This window comes from Haemaphysalis longicornis, unplaced genomic scaffold, assembly GCF_048455015.1.
Source record: "Haemaphysalis longicornis isolate Haplotype H1 unplaced genomic scaffold, Haemaphysalis longicornis Haplotype H1 scaffold_12, whole genome shotgun sequence".
NCBI lineage: Eukaryota > Metazoa > Arthropoda > Arachnida > Ixodida > Ixodidae > Haemaphysalis > Haemaphysalis longicornis.
The window spans coordinates 62,984,288-63,009,878 of NW_027526225.1; the positions used below are offsets into that span (position 1 = coordinate 62,984,288).

General features: G+C 47.2%; 1 protein-coding gene across 4 annotated transcripts in view; it reads right to left on the reverse strand.

Moving 5' to 3' along the window:
- Nucleotides 1-25,591, reverse strand: part of LOC144162747 (uncharacterized) — a 93,383-nt gene that overhangs the window by 19,808 nt on the left and 47,984 nt on the right. The window contains exon 1 of one of the 4 annotated variants that reach the window (XM_077693390.1): nt 1,390-1,698. The exons of the other annotated variants lie outside the window; for them this stretch is intronic. Coding sequence (XP_077549516.1) covers nt 1,390-1,435 — 46 coding nt within the window. The 5' untranslated portion in view covers nt 1,436-1,698. Of the gene's footprint in view, nt 1-1,389; nt 1,699-25,591 lie in introns of those variants that run through there. 4 annotated transcript variants of the gene reach the window in all.

Below are 25,591 nucleotides of genomic sequence, written 5' to 3' on the forward strand. Positions count from 1 at the left end.
AGGGCCATTGTTTCTTGAAATTTGAACAGACTGTTTTGGTTGCAAGTAACAAGGAACCATGTTATATGCACAGTGAGCCCAATGTGCATCTTTTTAGGCAGATTTATGAACTAGCATGGATTTCTTTTCCATTCAGCCGGAAATTTGCACTTCTTGCGACGGAAAAATAAGCCCATTTCTCATATAGTTGCTTTCCGCTACCCGATTCCGCAGAGGAAGGGAAGAAAGAGTACTGCAACACGTCAATGCGATTTTTTGGGAATTTGGCAACCTGAGGGCTCTTCCCACAGGTTGAATGAGCACATTTCTTCTTGATTAGAAATCTGATAGTGACATGCCAAAATGCACCCGCAAACTGGTGTTCAATAGCAGAATTCCCTACAAAAAGCATTAGGTGTACAGCACAGAATACACGTAGCAGCAGCTAGCTGCAAAGTAGTAGTAGCTACCCGCTTGAATGCAGTGCAAGATGTTTCTAAGCACAGCCATGTATCTGTGATGGTGCAGCAAATAACATGATAGAATGTATTGACTATAGATTGCCACAGGGGTGCAAGTGAATTAGCCATGATAATGTGTAAGCCACTGGTTCGAGGTGCCGTCTAACAAGACGCTTCTCACGTAAATAATGCAGCAACTGTAGCGAAATGACGGATTGTGGCACCCGTACGATGAAAAGCAACATTCATTTTAATGAAACGCAAGGTTGAAACACACACACAAAATAAAAACAAGCCTTTCCCGATCTTGCAAATTTTCCGTAAACGGCCACAATGTAACTGCAGCCATTCCCCTTTCTTGGTTTCACACTTAGAAGAGAGCAGACTGGTTGAAAACGAAACCTGCTTTGAATCTCACTGCATTGCTTAGAGTGTTCATTCCATGGGCTACAAACCAGACCAATCACAACACTGTCAGTTAACCATTTTTTATCTACAAACCCTGCACTACACCCCAGCGTTGCTTTAACGACAACTCTTCACCATCTTGCTGTGCTTCCATGCAATGCAACAGCAGAGGCATTGCTTAATTATGAGCTCCCTAATCTGCCGTAAGTTGGTTTTGACAATGCCATTGTTTTACAGCGGTGACGCTGTTCAAGTAAGACAGTTCAACGAGTGTTTTTCCACACTGGGTGCTCCAGCTCAAAGGTCTGCCCGATGCTAAACGTTTAATCTTCAGGTGTAGGGTCTTATATGACCACCCCAACTGCCGACCCACGGCTATCTCAATTACAGGCGCCTTTGCAGCAGATTCCCCCCCAAGCAACAACAACGCCAGCTGGCAAGGTACTATTACTCGCTCGTACTTCCCAGAAGGTCACAAAACAACTTCGGTTCGTAGCAAATGACACTGCGGATGGCGGAACAAAAGTGAATAATGGCTCACCATCAAAAAGGCGCGCTATATCCGAAAACTGAAAGCAGAGATGCATTCGGAGTGACTAGGCTGCACGGGCACTGAGGATTTGTTTTTTCACAACCTCGGATCGACGTTTTCCGTTGCCCGATTGAGAGAACGCAGACTTTCTGTTCGTGCAACCACAACCTAGCGACGTTGACAGTACGCGGTAAAGGGAAACGCAGCCGGCATCGACACGACCGAAACACGAGACTGCGCCCGAGGCCGGGGCACAACAACACGCAAAATGTGAGAGGCGACTGGCTAGGAGTATTGTGTGGCCTGCACGGGATGTTCACGCTTGCTGCGGTTGCATCGCATTGCGCTGTCGACCTTAAAAAAAGGCCTCACTATTATACGTGACAGCCGAAATGGACCGGCCAAATCTACCGAACAAAGGGACAGGCTGACTCATCGATTGGCTCTAAGGCCACTTGGGGAATACAAAGACAAGATCCTCGACGCCTTTTTTTTTCGCCGCGGCGTCGGCCAGTCGCGGGACCGAGAAACGGTTCACGCAGGGAGAGAAATAAAGCCGCCGGTAACGGGGGAAGAATAGCCCATCCTTTTGGAAACTTACATTTGTGCCAGCGGCGAAGGAACCGCTCCTTGGTCGGCGCTGCTGTTTTGAAAACAAAGCCGAGCGACCATTCTCCGCAGCGCTGTTGCTGCTGCCTCCCCGTCTGCTGCTGGAAATCGCTGCAGCTCTCCGTTCCTAGCGGAGGCAGCTGGCGGTCACGTGGTACGGGCGGTTCATTTACGAGAGTTCGTCAAGAGAGCAGGGTACGGAAATGACCGCCATTTTGTTTCTCTCGACGTGCTCCTTTTCAACCCAGCGGGCGCGTTCAGCACACTGATATTCTAGCCCCCATAACACTGATGCTGATTATACTGATCATTAAAGGTCCGTAACATTTAAAGCATGCTAAATAACGACACGTATTTAGTCAAACCAGATACGGGTGAGAACAAAACTAACACCGGTGAAACTGGCCGTCAACAAATCGAAAGACGCTGCCCCGATAGTTAATAAAAAAAAAAAATGTTCGTCAAAACAGCTGTTTTCCCGAGCTTTGGTTCATACTTGCAACTTCCCATGTCGATGAATATTGACTATGCCGTTCTCGATTAATTTATTCGAATACTACGGCTGCCAGAAACCCGAAACGCCGATTCACCGCTAATGCACAATTTGCCGATCTCAATCAAATATAACGATGATGGTGGGCTAAGGTTCTGTTACGATGTATGTTCGAACAAAGAAATAAAGGCGACAATTCGTCTTTCGTGGACGCGCAAGTCAAAACACGCAACGCCGCAGCTCTGCGGGGCACCCAACTTTCGCACCAGCGGTTGTCCGTACTCTGTGCACTACACAGGTTTGCACGGAGAAGAGGGCGAACACCAGGGAAGCGTGTCGTCTGCTCGACTTTCTATTTCATCGTTTATTGACTCAGTGGCGGGTCAGCAGATTAGGCCGAAATCGTCTGCGCTAATCTGCTTGCCACTCATTATCTCGCGGCACCCGCAAGATGAACGGGGAACAACAAATAGCCCCGAGAGACTGGGACGAAGATTAGCCAAAACAAGGCCTTTCTTTTATGAGTGTGCGGCGATGCATGCGACCGGCTTGGAACGAAGCCAACCGCAGGAAAGCGACAGCGAAGTGGCTGCTACCTTTAATTATGCTGATCAAACAACGATCCAGCTCACGGTACAGCTTGTACAGAAACCACGAATCTGCCCGGTTTCTGAGCATGCCGTGGTACCACATCAGTTATCATTTTTGAAAACGGAAACGTCGCAGATACCCACAAACGGACCGATGACTCAGTCACGTAAACAAGGGTTCCGGCTGACGCCACTGACGCCTCTCGCATGACGTCACCAGAAAGCGGGACTCTGATGCCAGAGTCAGCGGCGCGCGACGAATCGATATCTACCTAATCAAATGAATAAACCCAGGGAATAAAATGAACAAACTTACATGGTAAACCAGATGCGACACGGTTTCGGCATGTTGCTTCCGGAGCGTACTAATATACAATAAAATATAATACGCGTGTCATTTCATGCATCAATAGAACAAATGGCACAACAATGGCCACTCTAGTCAAACATACAGAGCGTGATTTTTTTCCCCTGCTTTTTCATATTCAAAAGCAAACACGGATATAGTTCGTGGGAACGGAGTATAGTTGGAAAAGCTGGATGCTATTAATCTTCGAACGAAAGAACGCCACAAAACGAACCATGAGCATATGCGAAAAATATCTCGGCCCTCGAGACGTTTTCTGCAACGAAATACAGAGACACATTTCTCTTTGTTACACTTAACAAACTTTAGAGGATGGCTGACCGGAAACAAAACAGCCGTAAAAAACAAACACAAACAAAGAAAATCTGTTTTACTGGCTCTCAATACAACCTCGGACAAAGACGTACGCAAGCATCCACTCAAATGCACGCATCCACAAGCTTGAATAGTTGTTCGTAGCACTGCCTTAGTACTGGACTTTGAAATACCAAGGGACCCACGAATTGTTAGTAGTCAGTCTCTGCGAAACCTGGCGTCCATGATCCATCTGGGTTCCGCAACGATTCAATAGCAGCGTTTACACAAACACCGGGGGCGCTATCTATCGACTTTATTTTGATAAAGGCTCCCTATATGAACTTTCGATGAAATTTGACGCATGTGCGAACACATACTTAATCTTGTAGTGTTCGAGGCATAAAATATGCCTCTTTTATTGAGGTTTCTATAAAGCAGTGCTGACACATTGGTCCTCTGCACTTGCAAACATACGGGCATCTAACCTCGCGCGTGGAAGAACTATCAAGAAGAGAGTTCGATTTTCTGCATCGAACGCCACGAGATTAAATATGCATTCGCACGTGTGTCAAATTTCAGTACTTGTGTATATATACGAAACCACTCTCAAAATAAAATTGTCCAAACTTATCCCCCTCTCTCCGCTTTTGGTGTACCAGCGCCATTTTCTCGTTCTAATGACCTACCAACCAGCCTAAACTAGGCCTCTCTTGGATGAGGGAAGCGGGACGCCTGGATCGTTCACGCACGCACGCACGCACACTTACACACACAATCCTTACCAACTACCTAGAATATCTCAAATACGGCCCATCGCGTTGTACTGACATGAATCTTTCGCATCATGCCCAGTTTTGTCTACTGTCCCCTATAGCGGCGTCGAAACTTATGCGAAAGTTAGAGCTGAAAAACGAGAAAAAATAATGTCTAGACCAACCTACGAAAAAAAAAAAAAGAAAATCGAAGTCTGCAGCGCAAGCCTAACGCCACAATGCTCGCTCCGGCCTACGAGTGAAAACGGCTGAATACTGCAGTTGAACAGCGCTACGAAGCTGCACGAAAGACAGTAGACACAACACAATGCAAGCGTGGCTCGACGACTAAAATCGATGCGAGTGGACGGCACGACAGCCTCTTTTTTCGTTTGTCTTAAAATTATTATTATTCTTATATTGCGTTATTCTTGCTATAATATTATATTACTAGGCTGGTTTTTCCGCTTAATGGATTAAATATTCACCGGCTATTCTTTTATATCAGCGCGTTCACTAGTTGTAGAGTCACGTTTTAACGCACGAATCTGTGCACCTTGGTTCGCAAGAAGTACGTGTACAAATAAGCCAACGACAACCTTTTAACGGAAAAGAAAGATTTATGGCCCCTCTGTCCTAAGGGTTCGGACGGGAAGGGGGCAGCAAAAACTGGCTCCGAAATATCACTTTGCAAAGCTCTCACTCGGTAGAATTGCCGTAAAAACCGTCGTTCTGCAGGCACCAATAAAGTAATACCTAACAAAGCCTCGCTTATACCGCTTTTTGGGGGACTACAAAGCCGACGCAAAATGCGGGGGGAGTATTACCCGAACCAGTGATGCCAATTTAGCGGATTTTCCGCTAAATCTGGCGGATTTCATTTTGTTCTGATGGGGAAAAAGTTAGTCTAGCGGCTGGTGGATTTTTTGACGGGTCATTTTCATTCATAGCGGATTTCTGGCGGATACCTCACGCAGCGCACCGATTCAAAATCGCCCTGCAAAAGAGACCTTATGACTTTGCTTTCAAGCTTGGTTAAAAAAGTCGTAATTCCGACAGAGCAGATTGACGTTCTGACGTGCAGACTTGAGGACCACTTGAACCCCAAGCCATATCTGGGCTACCTGTTTGAGACGTACGTTGATAACGTGAAAGCTCAGAAGACCGACGGGTTCTCTCTCGCAGATGAAGCTGTGATGAGAGGAAGCTGCATAAGGTTTATTACCACGCTAGTAGATCAAATCAGACAGCGACTTCCATACAAGATCACAGTTCTCCAGGAAACATCACTCTTATCGATCGAAAACGCTTTGTGCGTCGTGAAGGAGCTATTGATTCCTCATGCTGGAAGCAATGGCAGTGCCCCCTGAGACAATAGAAAAAATTCAAAACCAGTGGAGCAAAATTACCCTCCTGAACTGGAAGCGCATATCATCCACGCAGTCATTCTGGTGTGAAGTTCACTCCTGTAAGGACGCCTGCGGCGACAACCTGTTCGCCGAGCTGGCCAGATTTGCCATGTCGATGCTCGTGCTGCCGTATTCAAATGCCGAAGTAGAGAGGACGTTTAGTCAGCTTAAAATAGTAAAATCCAAGCTGCGGAACAAGCTGAAGCATGAAACTACAAACGCCATCCTCGACGTAAGAGCGGGGCTGAAGCGACACAAGAAACGTTGTTCTGATTACGAACTTCCCGCCCGCGGCAGTTCTTAGTGCCATCGGGGCATCTGCAACGTATGTGCAACCAAGTCTCATTTCTGGTCCCCGAACAAGCGCCAGCGTTCCTGTAGAGATGATATCAGACGACGACAGCGGCGACGAAGACCTCGATGTGTTTTTTGTTGACCTGTGAGTTTTTTTTTTTCATCAGTGTGAACATTTATAACTTTTAGCCTCATCTGTGATGAGGTTGACAAATGGCGACGACCGCCGCACTGAAGCCTCCCTGGAAGACTTTTTTATATGTTATTTCAGCTCTCGTAATTTTGGGGAGATTGTGAGAATTATAAAGGTATTTATAATACGAAATTGCACTGTTTTTCTAATAAAGTAGGCCCTAGCGGGAAATTTAGCGGATATGTTTTAGAATCTAGCGGAATCTGTCGGATTTCTTATTGCTTTTTAGTGGATATCTGACGCCCAGCGATGGCAACACTGACCCGAACTATCGAATTAACAGAATTACCTTATAAAATACACCGTTCTTCCAATGTAGCGCCAAATTACGTGCAGTACGTCGCGACGTAGCGTTGAAGTTAGAACAGATGGACTCCGACGGACTGGGGGACATTCGTTATCTCTTAAGGTTGATAAGGATTAGACTGTAGACTGGGGTGTTACAATCAGGGTTTATTTAGGCTGGCTTAAATGCTTGTCAAGGCTCTCTGCAGATTTTCAAGTATAACGTTGTTTGTCATACCCGAGCTCCACGAGCGTTTCGAAGGCCTTTGAGTCAAATGTCATTTGACTCAAACGACACCTTTGAGCTGCTACACGGTGTTATTCAAAGGCATGTGGTTAAAATGGCATTTGAGTCGAAGGAGCACGACAACTGACATTCGAGTCTCAGAGGCCTTTGAAACCATGTTTGACATCTAGGAAAGACCGATGTTCAGGAAAAATGGAGGCTTGAACTTTAACAATTCGTGCGTTTTAGCTAACCGCTTATCACGGTCCGCTTCGCTACGATAGCAAGCGCAACCACCACTGCGCATGCGTGGCACGCTTGGCCGCGAACGTTGCGCTGAGCGGGCCGCCGACACCGGAGCGGACCGTCGCTAACGGTCAGCTAAAACTCTCAATTGTCGAAGAATGGCAACGTTGTATGCTAGACCCAATATTCAGGTACAAGTTAAGAACGGCAATAGCTCATGCAGTGTATCACTCCGTCGAAGCGACGGCCCGGGATCATGGATGTCAGCGCGGGCGCGCGTTTTGAAAAGCTTTTTCTCACGAAAAGGCACTTTTGAAACGACTCTCGTCATGTTCAAAGTACCCGTAGTAAGGCGCGCTTTGCGCAGCGCCGAGGAACAGCTGGCTACGGTGATGAGGCGCAGTGGGAACTTCCGTTGTCGTTCTTCAGCTGAACCCGAGTTCCGAGTATAGGGGACTTGTCTTAAGAACAGTCCCCCTTTCGAAACCAAGGCTACAGACACATTTCTGCCTGAGAGCGTTGCAAAATGCAAACGTTTATAGCTAAAGAAGATCATTCAAGAAACAAACACTCAGTCAGTCCTTACGTATATAGTCTCACGTTGCTTCACGATCACTACAAAGAAAAAGGTTTACAAAACTCGGGAATTTTTAATAGTCTCTGCGAATTTTAAGACTTCGAAGGTCTTGAAAACAAACTTTTCGAACTCAGGGGTTTTTAAGGTTTTCAAGGACTCGCATGGAACCTGTGTAACAATATACGTTCGGCAGGATACAACATAAAACCCATAAAACCAGAGTCCGTCATAAAACTGAACGAATACGGGGACACATATCGTTTCGCTCGGCCGAGACGACTGGCCAGCTTTCTCTCTCGACCGACGTAGATCCTGCCTGGTTCGGTCTCGCGCTCCATCAACCAGGCGAAGCTCTTTTGCATGGGCTCCGCCCACGTCCAACAAGCGCACTTCTCATCAAGAATTAAAGAAAAGCAGCAAGGCCCAAGCTAGGACCACGGTCCCTGAACTTCGTGGGAAATGGTTCGTTGGGGTGTGGGACGTCCCTGGGTCGATCACCGACGTGACGGGGCACGAACGGCGCCGCGGTGTTCCAAAGTACAGCAACTTCGCGGTACCACACCGATGTTTGCCGCCGGTTACACGGGCGTTTCAGTACAAAAACGAGTTCAGGCGTGCGTTTTAAGCATCAACATGTGTGCGTTGTTGACGTGGAAGTTGCAAGAACGCAAATCGTACTGTACAATTTTAAGTCTGTGGAAGGGTATGCGGCCCTAACAAATAATGTTCTGCTCACTCGTGGAATAATAACCCGAGCAACAGTACCCTTGAGATAATGTCGTTGTTGATATCTAGCCTGTTTTTCTAGCTACTCATTATCATGAGCGTTTTAATTAAAAATCATTGACGTAACCCTGTGTTTTTGCCCTTTACGGAACCTGAAATAAACGGCGCGCCACCGCTAAAGGACAGGAACATGTGGCCTTCAAACATAACGACAAAATGTGACCCGGAATTTCGCTACACGCGTTAAAGGTACCCAGGTGGCATAAACTAATCCGGAGCCCTCCATTACGGCATGCTTTGAGCTCAGGCGGAATTGATTTACACAGTTCACTGTTTTGTTTTAAAAGACGATAGTCTTTCTTTGGTTACTTAAACGCAGAAGTTTTGTTCTGTCGGTCTGTCTGTGACTCACTCGATTCAGCCACCCTGCCAAAGTGAAACAGGTGCTGCGCAACAGTCTTAAATACCCATAGCCAAATCTAAACGTCTAAGTCCGGTGTCTATGTTCACACTTTTAACATTATTGAACAAGAACAAGACATTACGCCAATATGAGGGAGAAAGTCAATACATAAGTGATATTCGCCGCGTTCCTTTATTAAAAAAAATCATGGATGCTTGGCTTTTGCGATAGCTAATGAAATACTACATCAACTGTAGAAAACCGTCGCCTGCTGTCGCCAGCGCTACTATATATCTCCTGGTGGCATCTAAGAAATAAAACGGCAAACGCTACGAAAGGTTCCACTAGAAAGGTTCCTCGTTCCGTTTGGCACGCTCGTGGAGTAGGGCAACGTGGTTTTTGAAACGTTGTAGTAGGGTGCCTCGATTCACACGCGTCTCTGCCGTACGGCAGCGCTGGCATCGAGCCACCCGACCTGGAGAAGTGGGACGCGGTAAATTTAAATTGGCTTGAGCAAACCTCTAGCGTGTTATCTTGGGAGGAACGAAACGGGAGAGGAACGGCATCAGAGGTGAGCGGGAAAGAGAAGGGAGGCATTTACTTGAAATTGGCGTCGGGCGACTATCGTCTTTCGTCGACATTTGCAACGAAAGGAGCAGATGCGGGGTCATTTTTTTTCTATTAGGCAATCACTGACACGCCTGAATATCTTTTTCTGTCAGAATCGCCCTGCAATGAAACGTCCGGGGGGTCTGTATGCTGATACGCCCGTGCGCCGAAAGCGCCGTGTGAAAATAACCGGACAAAAACGTTTTTCCTATATTTTTGATTAACTTATTATTGATTGTTTTTTTTTCAACAATTTATTACCACCAATTTTTAATTGATAAAGAAGTGAAAATGAAGTAGATTTTTCGCAGCGCACTCATGTGAATTTCTTCCATTCGTGGTCGGTCAGGAAAATATGCTTTGTGGCAAAGCCCCTTTCTTGCAAATGCTCTGTAGCTCTCAATCTAGCGTACACACCTCAGAAAAAAAAAATCACTACGCTGAGTTTTTTTTACTTGTCATAATTAGTTCCCCGTGTAGTTGCAAACACTGCAGAAGTTGCGTCTGCTGTCAATACGTGAGAATCTACGGCAGGAGTATGGCTTTAGAAAACGGCTCGAATTCTTGTTTTGCTGGAATTCACCACCACCACCATCACCATCATCATCATCATCAGTATATCTACGCCCAGTGCAGGGCAAATGCCTCTCCCATGCATAGATCTTCAATTATCCCGGTCCTGTGCCAACTGTGACCAATTTATCCCCGCAAACTTATTGATCTCATCTGCCCATCTACCTTTCTGCCGCCTCCTGCAACGCTTGCCTTCTCTAGGGATCCACTCTGTTGCCCTTTATGACCAGCGGTTATCTTGCCTTCGCATTACATGCCCTGCCCACGTCCATTTCTTCTTCTTAATTTCTACTAATATGTCCTTAACACGCGTTTGTTCCCTGACCCACTCCGCTCTCTTCTCGTCCCTCAACGTTACACCTATCATCTTCCGTTCCATTGCTCGCCGAGTCGTCCTCAATTTAAGTTGAACCCTCTTAGTGAGCCTCCAAGTTTCTGCCCCGCAGGCGAGTACCGGTAATATGCAGCTGTCATACACTTTCTCCTTCAGGAACAATGGTAGGCTGCCATTCATTATCTGAGAACGCCTGCTGAAGGCACTCCACCCCATTCTGACCTTTCTGATTATCTCTGCCTCATGGTTGGGATCCGGGGTCACAACTTGGCCTAAGTAGATATAATCACTTACCACTTCCATCCCGAAATAAATTACCCCGAAATAAATTAAATGACGTTTCACTGCTCATACGGGTGCACACCCACAGGGAGTTTTCTCTCAGCTAGTGTCACTGATATGGGTAGTTATACCGTTTTATTCAGCTCTTAAGGCCTCTCTTGGACGATTTCATGAAAGGTGGCAGCCAAGGAGCGAAAGAGGCCGCGGAAGGTCGGTCTTGCTTCCCGTTTTCCTCAAGAGAGGCGCGGCCTTGAGACGCGATCCTGCGCTTCGCAGCTGCTTCCACTTAGGGTAATGTGGCCAGAACCGGTGCCATGAACGCTTCCGAAGATTTCAAGACCACACAGCGCATCTCACAAGCTGCGGGAAACACTGTGGATACTACACGGTTCTGCACTAATCAGCCCGATGAGAGAGAGCGCCTAACTCCCCGCGACATCCAACCGAGAGTGGCAAAACAGAAGTGACAGAAGTATCCGCGCGATGAGCGCGCAAAACTCCCCGCGACATTCTACGGGGAGTGGCAAAACAGAAGTGACAGTATACGTGGTGAAACCTTGGAAACCCCCCGGGCGCGCTGTGTGCATGTGGAACCGCCTCGGTATACCTTGAAGCCGTTCGGTCTTGCTTTCTGAGAGGAAATCCAATTCAAGAAAGTCACAGCAAATTTCTATAATAACTGGGGATGATATCGCGTTTTTGATCCCCAATCGACATGTTAATACTACCAATCGAGATGTTAATACTACTAATCAAGATGTTAACACTACCAATCGAAATGTTAATACTACCAACCGGGATGTTAAAACTATACCAATCCAGATGTTAACACTACCAATGGAGATGTTAATACTACCAATCGAGATGTTAATACTACTAATCAAGATGTTAACACTACCAATCGAGATGTTAATACTACCCATCGAGATGTTAATACTACTAACCAAGATGTTAAGACTACCAATGGAGATGTTAGTACTCTCAATCGAGGATGTTCATATTGTCTGTATTTGCATACCCTGCAATGGCGGCTATAGACTTCTTATGCCTTTCCTCGGACGTGGCTTCCCTCGGCCAGTGCAAAGTTCAGTGAAAACTCCTGGCAGCGCGGTTGTCACTTCGACCACCTCAGCCAAAATTGGGAGGTTGGAAACTCACCAGAATAATCCTGCAAGGTCTCTGAAATGTTTGGAACCTTCATAACTGATATATTTTGTGGGGGGACTGCTCATTATAGAGTTTCGGAATTCTGCCGACGATTTATAATAACCATGCTTTGGGCACAGGTTTTACAATACATTTGCAGGTACTTACAAATGAAGGGCGTAAGAAAACACCGCTGATCAGAGTTGGTCCAGAAGAGTCCGCAACAAGCGAAACTTTCTCTTCTCTCTCACAGTACATCGACATTCGAAAGCGAGGACTCAAAGGCAGTCCACACAGTAAAAGGCTTAAAATAGAAAGGACGGAAACAGAAAGGGCAGCGTTTCATTCCCTGGGCCGGCGTCAGAGCAATACGGGTTCGCAAAAAAAAAAAAAAAAAAAAAAAATCTTGCTTAAAAAAAAAAAAAGCGGGACTGTGGAGCTGAAATGTCATCGAATAACGTCACTCTGGACAGCAGAATGGTGAGCTGACGCTGCAGATATATGCAAACTAAGTCGCAAAAAACATGCGCAAAAAAAAAAAAAAAAAGAACAAAGGCGGCGGCTGACGGACGGAGTGCTATTCATTTGATCTGCCCCTCCGTCCGCCGCGTTCTGCCGTGCTTAATATTTCCATTGATGTAGTTTCCTAGCCGGCACGGAATACAAATCGTAAGGTACCGCTTAAATGAACCCCGCGACACTTCTCTCAAACTTTTCCCCAAGCCTTAAAGGCTTTCGGGCGTCAACAAACACATACAGTACCTATAGCAGGAGGTGGCCAAGTACGTCAACCAAAAATTACCGATATTTGGCACATAACACAGAAACTTGTCCAGAAGCTTTCTCTCTTCGAGCGCTTGAATTACGTCATTACAGCGATGTAGCGGCTACTGGCGGGCTTTCCTACAGCTGCAGCAATGGACACAATCGATAGCCACCTAAAAAAAAAAAAAAAAAAAAAAAAAAAAGAACAAAGGCGGCGGCTGACGGACGGAGTGCTATTCATTTGATCTGCCCCTCCGTCCGCCGCGTTCTGCCGTGCTTAATATTTCCATTGATGTAGTTTCCTAGCCGGCACGGAATACAAATCGTAAGGTACCGCTTAAATGAACCCCGCGACACTTCTCTCAAACTTTTCCCCAAGCCTTAAAGGCTTTCGGGCGTCAACAAACACATACAGTACCTATAGCAGGAGGTGGCCAAGTACGTCAACCAAAAATTACCGATATTTGGCACATAACACAGAAACTTGTCCAGAAGCTTTCTCTCTTCGAGCGCTTGAATTACGTCATTACAGCGATGTAGCGGCTACTGGCGGGCTTTCCTACAGCTGCAGCAATGGACACATTCGATAGCCACCTAAAAAAAAAAAAAAGCCGCAAAAGCAAAGCAGAAACGGAAGCGGATCTGATGCGACGAGCAAACCACGCACAATGCCGCTTTCTGCTGGCGGTAACTCTAGCTTTCTTCCAGACCCGAAGAAAAGAGGAAATGCGTTTACCGGAAGCGTTACAGAGTCCCTGTAATAGAGAGTAATAACGGAGCAGAGAACCGGTCCCGGTACGGTATTCGGTAAACCTGCGCATGCGTGCCAGTTTTCCCGCTTCTGCGCACGCGCAGTAGAGTCGGTCGCCTACCGGGTACCATACCGGGACCGGTTCTACGCTTGTAGCGGAGCGGAGAACCAGTCCCGGTACGGCACACGGTACACCTACGCATGTGCACAACCGCACAACAAGTTTTACGTCTCTGAGCATGCGCCGTGGCTCCGATTGCTTAGCAGGTACCGTACGGGGACCGGTTTTCCTCTCTGCTATAACGCTCTAATTAACTGGTCCCGGTGCGGTACCGGTACTCGCCTGGCGCTACTGCGCGTGCGCAGAGTGGGCGAGAGCGGTTGTTCGCAAGCGCAGCTGTGCGCGTCGTACTGAAACCGGGTTTTCATCCTGCCAAAACTCTCTACTGTGAGGGATATCAATCAGGCAAGCGAGGATTACGACGGTCATTTTCCCGATAGAAATAAAGTTGCGCCGAAAGGACAGGACGAACAGAAGAAGACACCCCACACCACGCACTAACAGACTGAGTTGATTTCCACGCTCATATATATACTACTATCAAGTATACACGTGGAAACAAAAGATTTAAAAACAAAACTAAAAGTACAAAAAAGCAAAAAAAAAAAAACTCCAAATTCTCCATGACACACTGTTCCTTGTTATTTTTTTGCTTTTTTAAATGCGAATGCATTTATTAGCCGGGGGTTGTCTTGCTCCGTTGGCCGGCGTGCGCCTGCATTCCTCCAGCGCGAGCGCACGTGAGCGCGCGCCTCGTAGTTCTGCCTTCGTCGTCGTCGTCGTCGTAAATGCGACTGCATTTCTTAGTCGAAGTTGGCGTGCTCCGTCGGCGTGCGCCCGCAGGTGTTATCTCTCCGCGCTCCTCCAGTACTGCGGTGTTAGTCTCGTGTCTAACCTGTATGGGAACTTGATATCGCACGCCGTTGCCACGTCTCCCGTTCGAGACACGTCTCCGTACAAGGACTTGTACACCCTTGCCTACACCGGAGACGGAGTCTTTGTGGTGACCGTGTACCTCGCGCCCAACCTCGCTCGAGACGCCGTTGCCGCGCAGCTGGACGCGGCTATGGAAAGTGTGCGCGTGCGCTCCAAACCCTCTGACCCCATAGTCTTGGTTGGCGACTTCAACGTTGACGTGCGCAAGAAGAGTGGCGAGTGGCTGGTCGAGTACATGCAGACCAGGCACTCTATGCATTGTCTCTCTGCCGGCTTCGACACGTGCCCCACTACCATTCACGGGAGTTGCATTGATGTGGTCTTTACGCGAAACTGGGACGCGCGTATGCTTCTCAAAGACCCTTTGACCGTGCACTTTAGCGATCACAAGGCAGTGATTGTGGCCGTCAGGTACAACGATAACACAAACAGGTGCTGATGAATAAATGATTACGTTCACACTCTCGTCATCAATTACGCCATTACTCGCAACACACTCATCGGTGCACCCAATGCATTCGCATTTCTGCACGATTCCCTTCGGGGACGTGCGGGGGAATTTTTTTGTAGTTTTAGTTTTGTATTAAATCTTTTCTTGTTTCCACGTGTCCACCTGATAGTAGTGGAAATCAAATCAGTCTGTTGGTGCGGGGTGTAGTGTGTCTTCTTCTGTTCGTCCTGTCCTTTTAGCGCAATTTTATTTACATCATGTCAGGCCAACTAGCCTATCAGATTGCTTTGATGGTCATTTTCCTATGGCACGCCCCTAACGCTCTATCCCAGGGGGCATCCCTGTCACCGTTACAAGATAAATAACAAGCGTGCACGCGCCGTAAACCTCGAAAAGAAAGCTAGGGGGAAGCAAAGCTCAACCTAACCTATAGTCCAAACTAACCCAGCCTAGTAGCGTATATTGCGCCCTCCTACGGTGCCATCACTTGCCATCGCACACGCTTGCCCAAGGCCGAAGACCCGATCTACGAACAGCGTAGCAACCAAACAAGGAGGCACTGTGTCTAATGCGAACGCCGCACAGCGCCCGCTCGACGAGCCCTCATTAACCGGTACTCTCACTCGTCCTTTCCCAGGGGTGACACAACCTACAAAAGCAGAAGGCTTCTGCCGGCGCACCCCTGGAGGCGTACACGCGTCCGAATTGTGCCTGCCGAATGGCCGGCACCAAAAGAACGTCAGCGACGGTATAATAAGCCGCTGCGAGTGTGTATCGCTGGACGGGAGTATCACAGCGTGCGCCCGCAGAGTACCGCGCCGACAACCCTTTCTATTCTTCCCGTATCACTTCTGCAGCACCGCCCAGAAACCTCCGCTTCACGTGATCCTTCCTCGGGCGTACAGTGCGTACAGCGTGCGCAGTGCATCCCCCGGCCCGCTCCAGTTACCCGTAATTGGCAGCTCGTGGCTACGCACCGCTGCCTTCGTTGATTTGCCCCTTTTCCCATCCCCTCCTTCTTTCCGACAGGAAGTAACTCAATCCCCGCTCTTGCCGCGTACACGTACGCGTGCAGGCAACCATCGTCGCGTGCAGGCTGGGAAGGGTTCAGAAAAATAAGCGGCAAACAAGATGGCGGAAACAGGATAAGCGCATAGACACACTGCAGATGTGTACTGCGTATACGCATGAGTGTAGTTTACCGATGCCATGAATTGGTGCAAAGCGCATGTTTGTACTGGGGCTCAATGTGGCGTAACTGTAGGCTAAACTGCAGCCAAATCCAACAGGGTGCTGCGAAAACTTCGGCGGAGTTGATTTTCGCACGGTTTCACGTGATTGGTTGCGAGCGCGAAAGCAACGTCATGGATATCACCTCCCATATGCTCCTCCAGCCGTTCTTGTCTTGCGATGCCACAGTCCATTCTTTGCCTCTGAATTTTCTTATTTCATGCCTCCATCGAGTTATTAATCTCCGTGTACACTTCCAGTTCCGCCTCTTGGTATAGGAGTATTTTAAAGACGTTCTCTCTTAAAAAGCGCCAGCCTTTCTTTGGCTACTTGAACGCGAAAAATTTGTTTTGTCTGTCTGTCTGTGTGTGTACCCGCCGCGGTGGCTCAATGTCAAAGGCGTTGCGCTGCTGAGCACGAGGTCGCGGGTTCGATTCTCGGCCGCGGAGGCCGCTTGTCTGATGGAGGCGAAAAGCAAAAACGCCTGTGTGTACGAGATTTCGGCGCACGTTAAAGATCCCCAGGTGGTCAAAATTAATCCGGAGCCCTCCACTACGGTGCGCCTCATCGCCTGCTTTGCGTCGGCGCGTTAAACCCCACAATCAATCAATCAATAAATCAATCAATCAATCAATCAATCAATCAATCAATCAATCTCTCTCTCTCTGTGCGTGTGTGTGTGCGTGCGCGCGTGTGTGTGTGTGTGAAAAGAGAATTTATTATAACCCACATATCAGGGCGCTAACAGCGATTCAGCCACCCGGCCAAAGTGAAACGGACACTGCGCAATAGGCTATATATCCACCACCAAATCTAAACGTCTAGGTCCGGTGGCAATGTTTATAGTTGTCAACATTGTTGAACAAGTACAAGACATTACGAAAATATGAGGTAAAAATCATGACATAAGCGATATTTGCAGTGTTCCTCTATTAAAAATTCATGGATGCTTTATTTTTGTGATAACAAATGCAATACTACATCCACTGCAGAAAAAAAATTATCTCCTTTGCCTGCTGTCGTCCGGGCAACTATAGCTCCTGGGGGAATTTTAATAAACCAAACGGCAACAGTAACTAAAGGTTCCACTAGATATTATACGTTCCGCTTGGAAGGCACATGGAGCAGGGCAACCAGGTTCTATAAACGTAGTAGGGCGCCTTGATTCACGCGCGTCTCCGCTGTACGGCATCGAGGCACTCAGCCTGGAATAGTGGAACCTGGTATATTTAAATTGACTTGCGCAAACCTCTAGCGTGTTTATCTTGGGAGAAGCGAAACAGGAGGGGAACAGCATAAAAGGTGAGCAGGAAAGAGAAGGGAGGCCTTTACTTGCCAGGGGTGCCAGTCGACTATCGTCTTTCGTAGACATTTGCAACAAAAAGAGCAGACACGCGGTCATTTTTTAAAAAGCGGAGCTTTCTTGGCCTCAATGATGGCGGTGTCGTAGGGAAAACACACTGCAGGAAAGCGAACTTTACACAGTAAGAGCTTACATGATGATGATGATGAAACAAGAAAAAAAAAACATGCTCCCTGTCGTCTGAATCGAACCGGGATCACTGGCGTTATCAAGCCGACGTCTATCTGAACGGACCATTCCGATCCGGTCGACGATAATGAGTGGGTGGGGGGAGGAGGGCGCTCAGCTTGAGTTTGGACTGACTTTCAGGAGGTTTGCACTTCGGTCGCTCACGCTTTGACTTTGATTTCAGCGGCTCTGACTTTGGCACTTCGCAATTTGATTTTAGCATTCAAGAAAGCTTCGCGTTTCAATCGTCGTCGTTAGACGGAGGGTATCTGATTTTTTTTTACCTCAACTAGTGCAGATTAGTGCAGTGTAAAATCAAGTGTTGGACGGAAGTCCGTCTGATCGGGGAAACGCATGATACAAACTCATCGGGGAAATGCATGATACGTATGTAGATTGTGAACAAGGCTCCCGTACGGGGGCCGAAACGTCTTTTTTTGTTTTATAAACGCTCGTGGTCGGTGTCTATTTTTAATTTGTATCATTAGTGCAGTGTCGAACAGACATGCGTAGAGCGCTAGCTCCATGGAGCTGCAGGTTAGTAAAAGAAATGAACACATGCTGCGCTGCTTGCACCGGTGCAGTCAGTGCAAGTAAAAAAAAAAAAAAGACCCCTCTACTGCCACCAGCCTATAGGTCCAAAAAATCGGTCGGCGACCGCACAACTACCTATGCGTGAACGTCGGGCGGGCTCCGCTGAATTCACCGAATATTTTGCCGCCTCGCTGTCATTTTTTTCGCAAATTTCGTCGGTCTCCGCTCCGATGCCGCTTGACCGTGACGGAATCCTGCCGCACAGGCGAGCGGACGGAAGTCGATAACCTTGGCCGCCATTTTTCTCTCCCTTTGTCGTCCCACCTCTCTCGAGCACTGTGGCTCCCTCTCCATTCAGTTCTTTTTTCGTTTGTTAGCGGGGAGCCATTGTTTCCGAAAACCGACGGAATCCGCGCATGCGCGTTCATGAACGGCGCCCGCTCACTCCGAGTTCACCGTACTCTGCACGCTGCCGCTACTTACCTGGCTCTTCGATCGTTTCCGTTCCGTTCTTTGATGCGTCTCCTGTCATTGCACCATCATTCTCTCTTCCCTATTATAGCCTTGGCTGTTATTATTATACACACATCAACTACGTCATACCAACCGCAAACAAATGGGCTCACGTATGTATGAATGTATGTACGTACGTACGTACGTACGTACGTATGCATGCATGCACGTATGTATGTATGTATGTATGTATGTATGTATGTATGTATGTATGTATGTATGTATGTATGTATGTATGTATGTATGTATGTATGCACGTATGTGTGTATGTATGTATGTATGTATGTATGTATGTGTGTATGTATGTATGTATGTATGTATGTATGTATGTATGTATGTATGTATGTATGTATGTATGCATGCATGTATGTATGTACAGTCAAGTGCAAACGAAACGCGATCCCGAAAATATGAACCAAGCACACTAACAGCGCGATTTCTTTCCATAGAAGTCACATTGACGCGCGCCTTAATTACAGTAACAAAGTAGGGAAATGTGGCTTACCAGATATACGAGTAGAGCGCCATTATTTGACCTTAAAAACAGTATTTTTCAATTTTGCATGATCAAGGTCATACGTTCGCTTTTCATTTTTTATGATTAATCTATGTATAAGGCTATGTTCATTTACCGAACCCCTCATTTGCATTTACTATATATTGAAATAAGCTCGAAATTTAGCGAATGATACAGTGACGAATTTTACAAGAAACGTTACTATGCATTTTGAACACAAGTGGGTACTTTTTATATTTTTATGTAACTATAAATAACAGAGAGAGAGAGAGAGAGAGAGAGAGAGAGAGAGAGAGAGAGAGAGAGAGAGAGAGAGAGAGAGAGAGAGAGAGAGAGAGAGAGAGAGAGAGAGAGAGAGTAAAAAAAAAGAAAGGGAGTACGAACACGGGAAAGCGATGCGAAGGGGGTCGTCGGCACCGCGCAGTGTTTGAGTTCAGCTAAACACCTGTCAGGGCGGCCAAAACACGGCGCAAATCCACAAACAGCCCATTTTGCAGTTGAGGTCAAAGTGCCCGCAGCTATATGCAGTTCACTAGGGCGTCCGACGTTAAAGAGCGCTGCTTTCTTAAACGTCGGCTTCTCTGCCAATCGTGTGCGCGGTGACCTCGTCTTAATAAAATCGGGAATGACGAGTGGTAGATTTCCATATAAAGAGTTGAAGTAGTTCGTCATATTGTCGGAAGGAAAGATTTATAGACAGTAAATTTAACAGTGCTGCCTGTACAAGTTAAAAAAAAAAGCGGCAATTAAAAAATTCGCGCATCTCCAACCATCCGGCACCACAAGACGCTGCACGACTGCGAGACCACCCCAACACCTGGGAAACGGCTATCAGGGCCTCGGACGCGGAGGGTCAGCGCCAGCTGATATCCTTAGCGGATGAGGCCTGCAGGACCAATGGGACCCTGGACGTAGGGACCAGCCCAGGTTGATCACCTGAAGTCCTTTATGGCTTCAATAAAGTCTGTTCCTCCTCCTCCTCCACGAACTGAATCATGACGAGTGGGCGAAGCACTGGGGATCGTTTTTACCGTAAATCACCCGTGAGAGTGCTTACTACTGCTAAAACGATTTCCAATCCAATCCAATGCAATTCAATTTAATCCAGTCCATTTCAATCCAATCCAATCCAAATCAATCCAACCCAATGCCTCTCGCGCATGCGCAGCACGCACGCGCACGCCGGAGAACGCTCGGATTACGGACATTTCGAGGTCCTAAGGTGCTTGGCACCTAAAATATTCGTACCGAAACCTTATCTGCAAGTTTAATAAGGTCCACACATTTATCCCGTGCTGTCTACAAGCGCACACTCTCTGCTTCAACATCGGCGCAGGAAGATAAACAACAAAACGTGCCCCTTCTCTTCAGCGGGCTTTTTATTTTTTTTTGCCGGGAAACAGTCGCAGCACTTGCCGAAACTTCCTTTCAGTTTATCGCCATGTACAATCTTTGCCAAAATTTTCTATGCCAAACCTAAGCCTACAGGACCACAGAGAATTAAAAAAAAGTTTTACACTGAAATATGACTAAATTACTTTACGACAGCAAGAAAGAAAGGTGTTTTCTCTAGCCTTCCGGCATAAAACGTTTCAGCATCACTTGGGACGTAGGCTTGTACGTTGGATTTTTCGCGGCCTGCGCACTTTCGGCTTGGCCTAGGAAATTTTGATTGATTGATTGATTGTGGGGTTTAACGCGCCGACGCAACGCAGGCGATGAGGCGCGCCGTAGTGGAGGGCTCCGGATTAATTTTGACCACCTGGGGTTCTTTAACGTGCGCCGAAATCTCGTACACACGGGCGTTTTTGCTTTTCGCCTCCATCAGAAAAGCGGCCGCCGCGGCCGGGAAGCGATCCCGCGACCGCCTAGGAAATTTTGACAAAGACTGTACCTCTGACTGTGGGCTCGTCAGCGTTTACACTCCCCCCCCCCCCCCCCCCCCCACCATGTACTCGAATATTATAATTTCTTTTTCCCGCCACGCAAACATAAATGAAGACACAAGCTGAATTCTCGCTTAATTTCACCAAAACTGTTTGCAATACCACAAACATTTTTAAAAATCTGAACTGGATCACATGAGTGGGTGTCGTGCAGACCAGCGCAGAGCGCTACTGGAGCTATCATTTAGTAAAAATTTTCGGTTTTAACACGGCAGTGTTTTATTCCCAGATACACAAAGATTTCAATGACGCCATAACCGTCACGGAACTGACGCCAGATCTACGAAGCAAGCGGCCTGTAAAGGGTGCAACCCTGCACACAGGGCCTTCGTGCGGGGAAGCAACCTTTAGTACTAAAGAGTACCGTTATACGCCTCGACATTCGCGATCGCTGCGCCGCCTGCCGCCGCTTCTCCGCGGCGTTAGCGGGATTAGCGCTGCGTGGCTGATAGGTGGTCATGCAGTGTTTTGGTTCTCTTTCGCTTCTCTTTGCCTTTCCGCGCACTAAACAACTTGTTATGGTGACGTCTGTAAGCTAACTGCATGTTTAGGGCACTTAAAAAAAACAGCTGCGTCTTGGTAGAACGCTCTAACGCCAACAAGAGCTACCCGGGGAGGCGGTTCTGCGCGCGTCTTGGCCGCTCTTGCGGGCGTCGGCGACGGCAGCAGCATATCACCGCTGTCACCTTCGAACACGTCAGCACAAGTGAATTCTATTTATTGTCGCCTCGTTTAGTCCTGATATTGGCACTGTAAGAGGTTGGTTCGTTTTGCAGCGCAGACAACAAATGCGGCTTTGCTTCGAATATGTACGTCGTAGAAAAATATGTTTCGGGGATGTGATAACCCAACAGCTGACAAAAACTTGTGCTTTTTATGGGAATATAATCCACGCGAAAATGTTAAGTACACTCAAAGGCTGTGCATTGTCAGATATGTGCCCACTCATGCCTTATAGTAAGAACCAAGGTATATGTTAATGAAACCACGGGAAAATGAATGGTCGGCAAGTCAGGAATAAATATAATAGTCGTACGGGAATAAAAAAAAAAACCGAGTGCAGCTTCTGAAATGCTAAAGACGTTTGTTTGAGCAAGGTAGTATTCACCAGACCAACTAGATGCGAAATGCACTGATATTTCGCTAGACATGGGGGGGGGGGGGGGGGGGGGCGAGGAGGAGGACGCTCAACTATCCTTGTTTACAAATGCGGAGCGAAATCAACGACTGAACGTTTTAGTAATCACACACACAAGCTGCGTGTTCACTTTTCGTTTGTTTTTTGCCTTCAACGAACGGCTGATCACTCGGCGACCGCATTTTTTGAAGAATACAGGGTAGGCAGTTCACAAGCGATATGAGGTGTCGTTGGAAGAGTTGATTGATTGATTGCAGGGTTTAACGCGCTGACGCAACGGAGACGATGAGGCACGCCGTAGTGGAGGGCTCCGGATTAATTTTGACCACCTGGAGATCCTTAACGTGCGCCGAAATCTCGTACACACGGGCTCGTTGGAAGAGTGTCGTATCTGATAAGGGTCTCTGATTTCGGTTTATGCTAGATTCTGCAGTCTCCCTGTGTCATATGACGATGTTTCGAAGAAGAGTTTGGTCACGGACGCGGATTACTCTAAGCCCATCTTCGCGCTTCTCGTGGAGGATAAATGTAACAGATGAATCTTTGCGAGCGCTCACATCGGGACAAGACGACCCATCATTAAATTTGTCGTCGTGTGCTGACTCCGGGGTGTAATTTTGAATTATCCATCGTACTTCTTTGGTACAGTGTTTGTGAAATTTATGCCGCATTGGCTTGTTCATGGTACTGATCAATATCTGATATGTGATATTGGCAGGCGTAACTTACGTGCTGTCAGGTATGAGTGCTCCGCTGGATTTTGTACGTGCACAAAGTAGATTTACATCATAGTGTGTATACGGCCGCATACGGAGACACTGCCACTAAATTTCAGGGCAGCGGAATTGCAATCAGCTGCATGCAAATGCTGGCTTCGGGACGCCGGCTTGTGACACACGCCCGGCGCTCATATAGATCTCACTAAGATCGCGTCATAAACGTTTATACTCTCGTGAACACACCACGTTTGCAAACAGAGTGCCTGCTCCACGTTATTCGGTATTTCGAACGCGGACAAACGGCAAATCGCTGTCTTGAACGAGCCAAAAAGCAACGGCGAAAGGGGGGAGCGGGCCGGGGACTCCCGCGCCTGCTTTCGAAACGGGCCGCTAGGGGGATTTCAGTGGCGCCCCTACAGGCCGCGCTCGAGGCGTATACTTGGGGTTGTTTGCTTTCGGGTTTTTTTTTTATTTTAACACGAAAGTGTTTTATGCCGGTACACATATCCGGTGTACATAGTCATATCCGTGACGTCATATCCGTCACGGAAATGACGCCAGTATACCTTTGCTGATGCGACCTGCCAGCAGGACGTCGCTCACCAAGCCCACCCACAAGACAGCCGCCGTCCCGCAAATCATGCTCACCTGCAGATTTCGCTGCACATTTCACTTTCGTGGTTTACCGATTCCTATGACAGAGGAATCAACCAGTTTTTTTTAATCCTGTAGGACCAATTATCTCCATTTACGCTATTATAACGATTAGAAGTGGAACGTTCGCGAAGTATGCATTATAGTGGAAATGCAGGGTGTTATACGGCTTGCCATTTTCCTTAACTGCTTAATATTTTTCTTACTTTATAGTTTTTCGAAATATCGTTAGACCAATTATCTCAATTTAAACTGTTCTAACGATTACACTTGGGACTTTCGCGAAATCTGCCTTATTGTGGAAATGAAGGGCGTTACACGGTTCGCCATTTTCAGTAATTTTTTATATACTTTTTATTTTTTTAAGGTTTCAAAATTTCTTTCTACCAATTATCTAATTTGCGCTAATATGACGGTTATAGGTGGAACTTCCGAAAAATCTGCATTATCGTGGAAATGTAGGTCGTCAGACGGTTTGCCATTTAACGTATTTTTTCATATTTTTTGTTATTTATTATTTTTTCGAAATTTCTTGCGACCAGTTATCTGCATTTAAGTTATTGTAACGATTAAAGGTGGAACTTCCGCGATATCTTCATTTTTTAGGAAATTCAGGTCGTTACACAGTCCTGGCTGTGGGGTTACTCGGCAAAGAAGGCTGCGCATTAAAACAAAAACGAGCATATGCTGCACTGCCTGCACCAGTGCGGAGAGTGCAAGTACAAAAGAAAACAGCTCTAATGCCTGAAGCGCCATGCACTCTACAGCAGTTGATACACTCATTTGCCGCACGGCTCGGAGCAGCGCTGGGAGCCGCCATTAGACAGAGTTTTGCCATTAGAGATGAGCGCCCGAGTTCGCATACTCGAGAGCCAGGCAGAGCAGCGTTCCGTTTATAGTCCAATGTGGGTCGACGCTTTGTTTTGACTCGCGGCAGACAAGGGGAAAGGGAAGAGGAGGAGGAGGAGGGAGAGACACACGTTGCCTCTTTGCGTCTGTTCGTACCCCCGCCGCAGCTTTTCAGTACGACTGTTTAATATGTTACAGCGTATGCGCGTTCCAACGACGCCCGCACAACGATGCAGAGAAAGGCCCGCGGCCTGGAAGGTCAGTCAGCGTATATGTGCAGAGCACGGCGAACCTCTCGAGCCCCCTTTCCGTGGACGCCGTTTGCATCATTTTTTCGCGGTTGTGGATCGAGGTCGCATGCGAACATCGGAAAGCGTGCACGCCCATGCAAATGCCGTGTGCTCCGGGTTTTTGCACCACACTATGAGTTTACCTAAAAAAAAAAAAAAAAGCAAACACGTATCTCGGTGAAGTGAATCATGAGGAGTGGGCGAAGCACTGGGGATCGTTCTTACCGTAAATCACCCGCGGAATTGCCCATTCGCGCATGTAAATGACTGACAACGCGTGTGTACAGCATATACAATTACAATGCAATCCAACCTAATCCATTTCAATCCAACCCAATGCTGATGCGCAACACTGTGCACACGGACGCCAAGCCCCGAAAAAAGCGAGGTCCTAAGGTGTTTCGTCCCTAAAAAAAAGCTTCCAAGCGAGAATCGTTGGATAAACGCGCAAGCCACTCCGCTATACAGTGATCCCTCATTTAAGGTCGGCTTCACTACTAAACGCAGGTGCATAGCTAGGAAGACACTATAAGTGGCACCACATATTAGAAGTCAGTTGTCAAAATACTTTTAATAAATACCCGATAAGCCACCCACGTTCCATTGGACACCCTATAATGTGATCATTAAGCCCCTTTAGAATCGGCTTTACTACTATAAAGCAGTCTATGCTGGGAAGAAACTTTTTCAGAGAAAAAACGCGTATTAAAACTTGAAGGCTCTAGGGCTTTTTATTTTATAGTATCACGCATAAAGCGTTACAGACGGACGTACGGGTTTTCGTGCTTAGTCCAGTCCACGAAGAGAGGCTTAAGCATTTAAAAAATGTGCATCTGCCTGCGGCAGGGCCAGTCTTGTTCCGTTACTCTCCAAATGTTCAGTTAATCTCTGAAAAACTTGTTTCCGCAGAAAGTG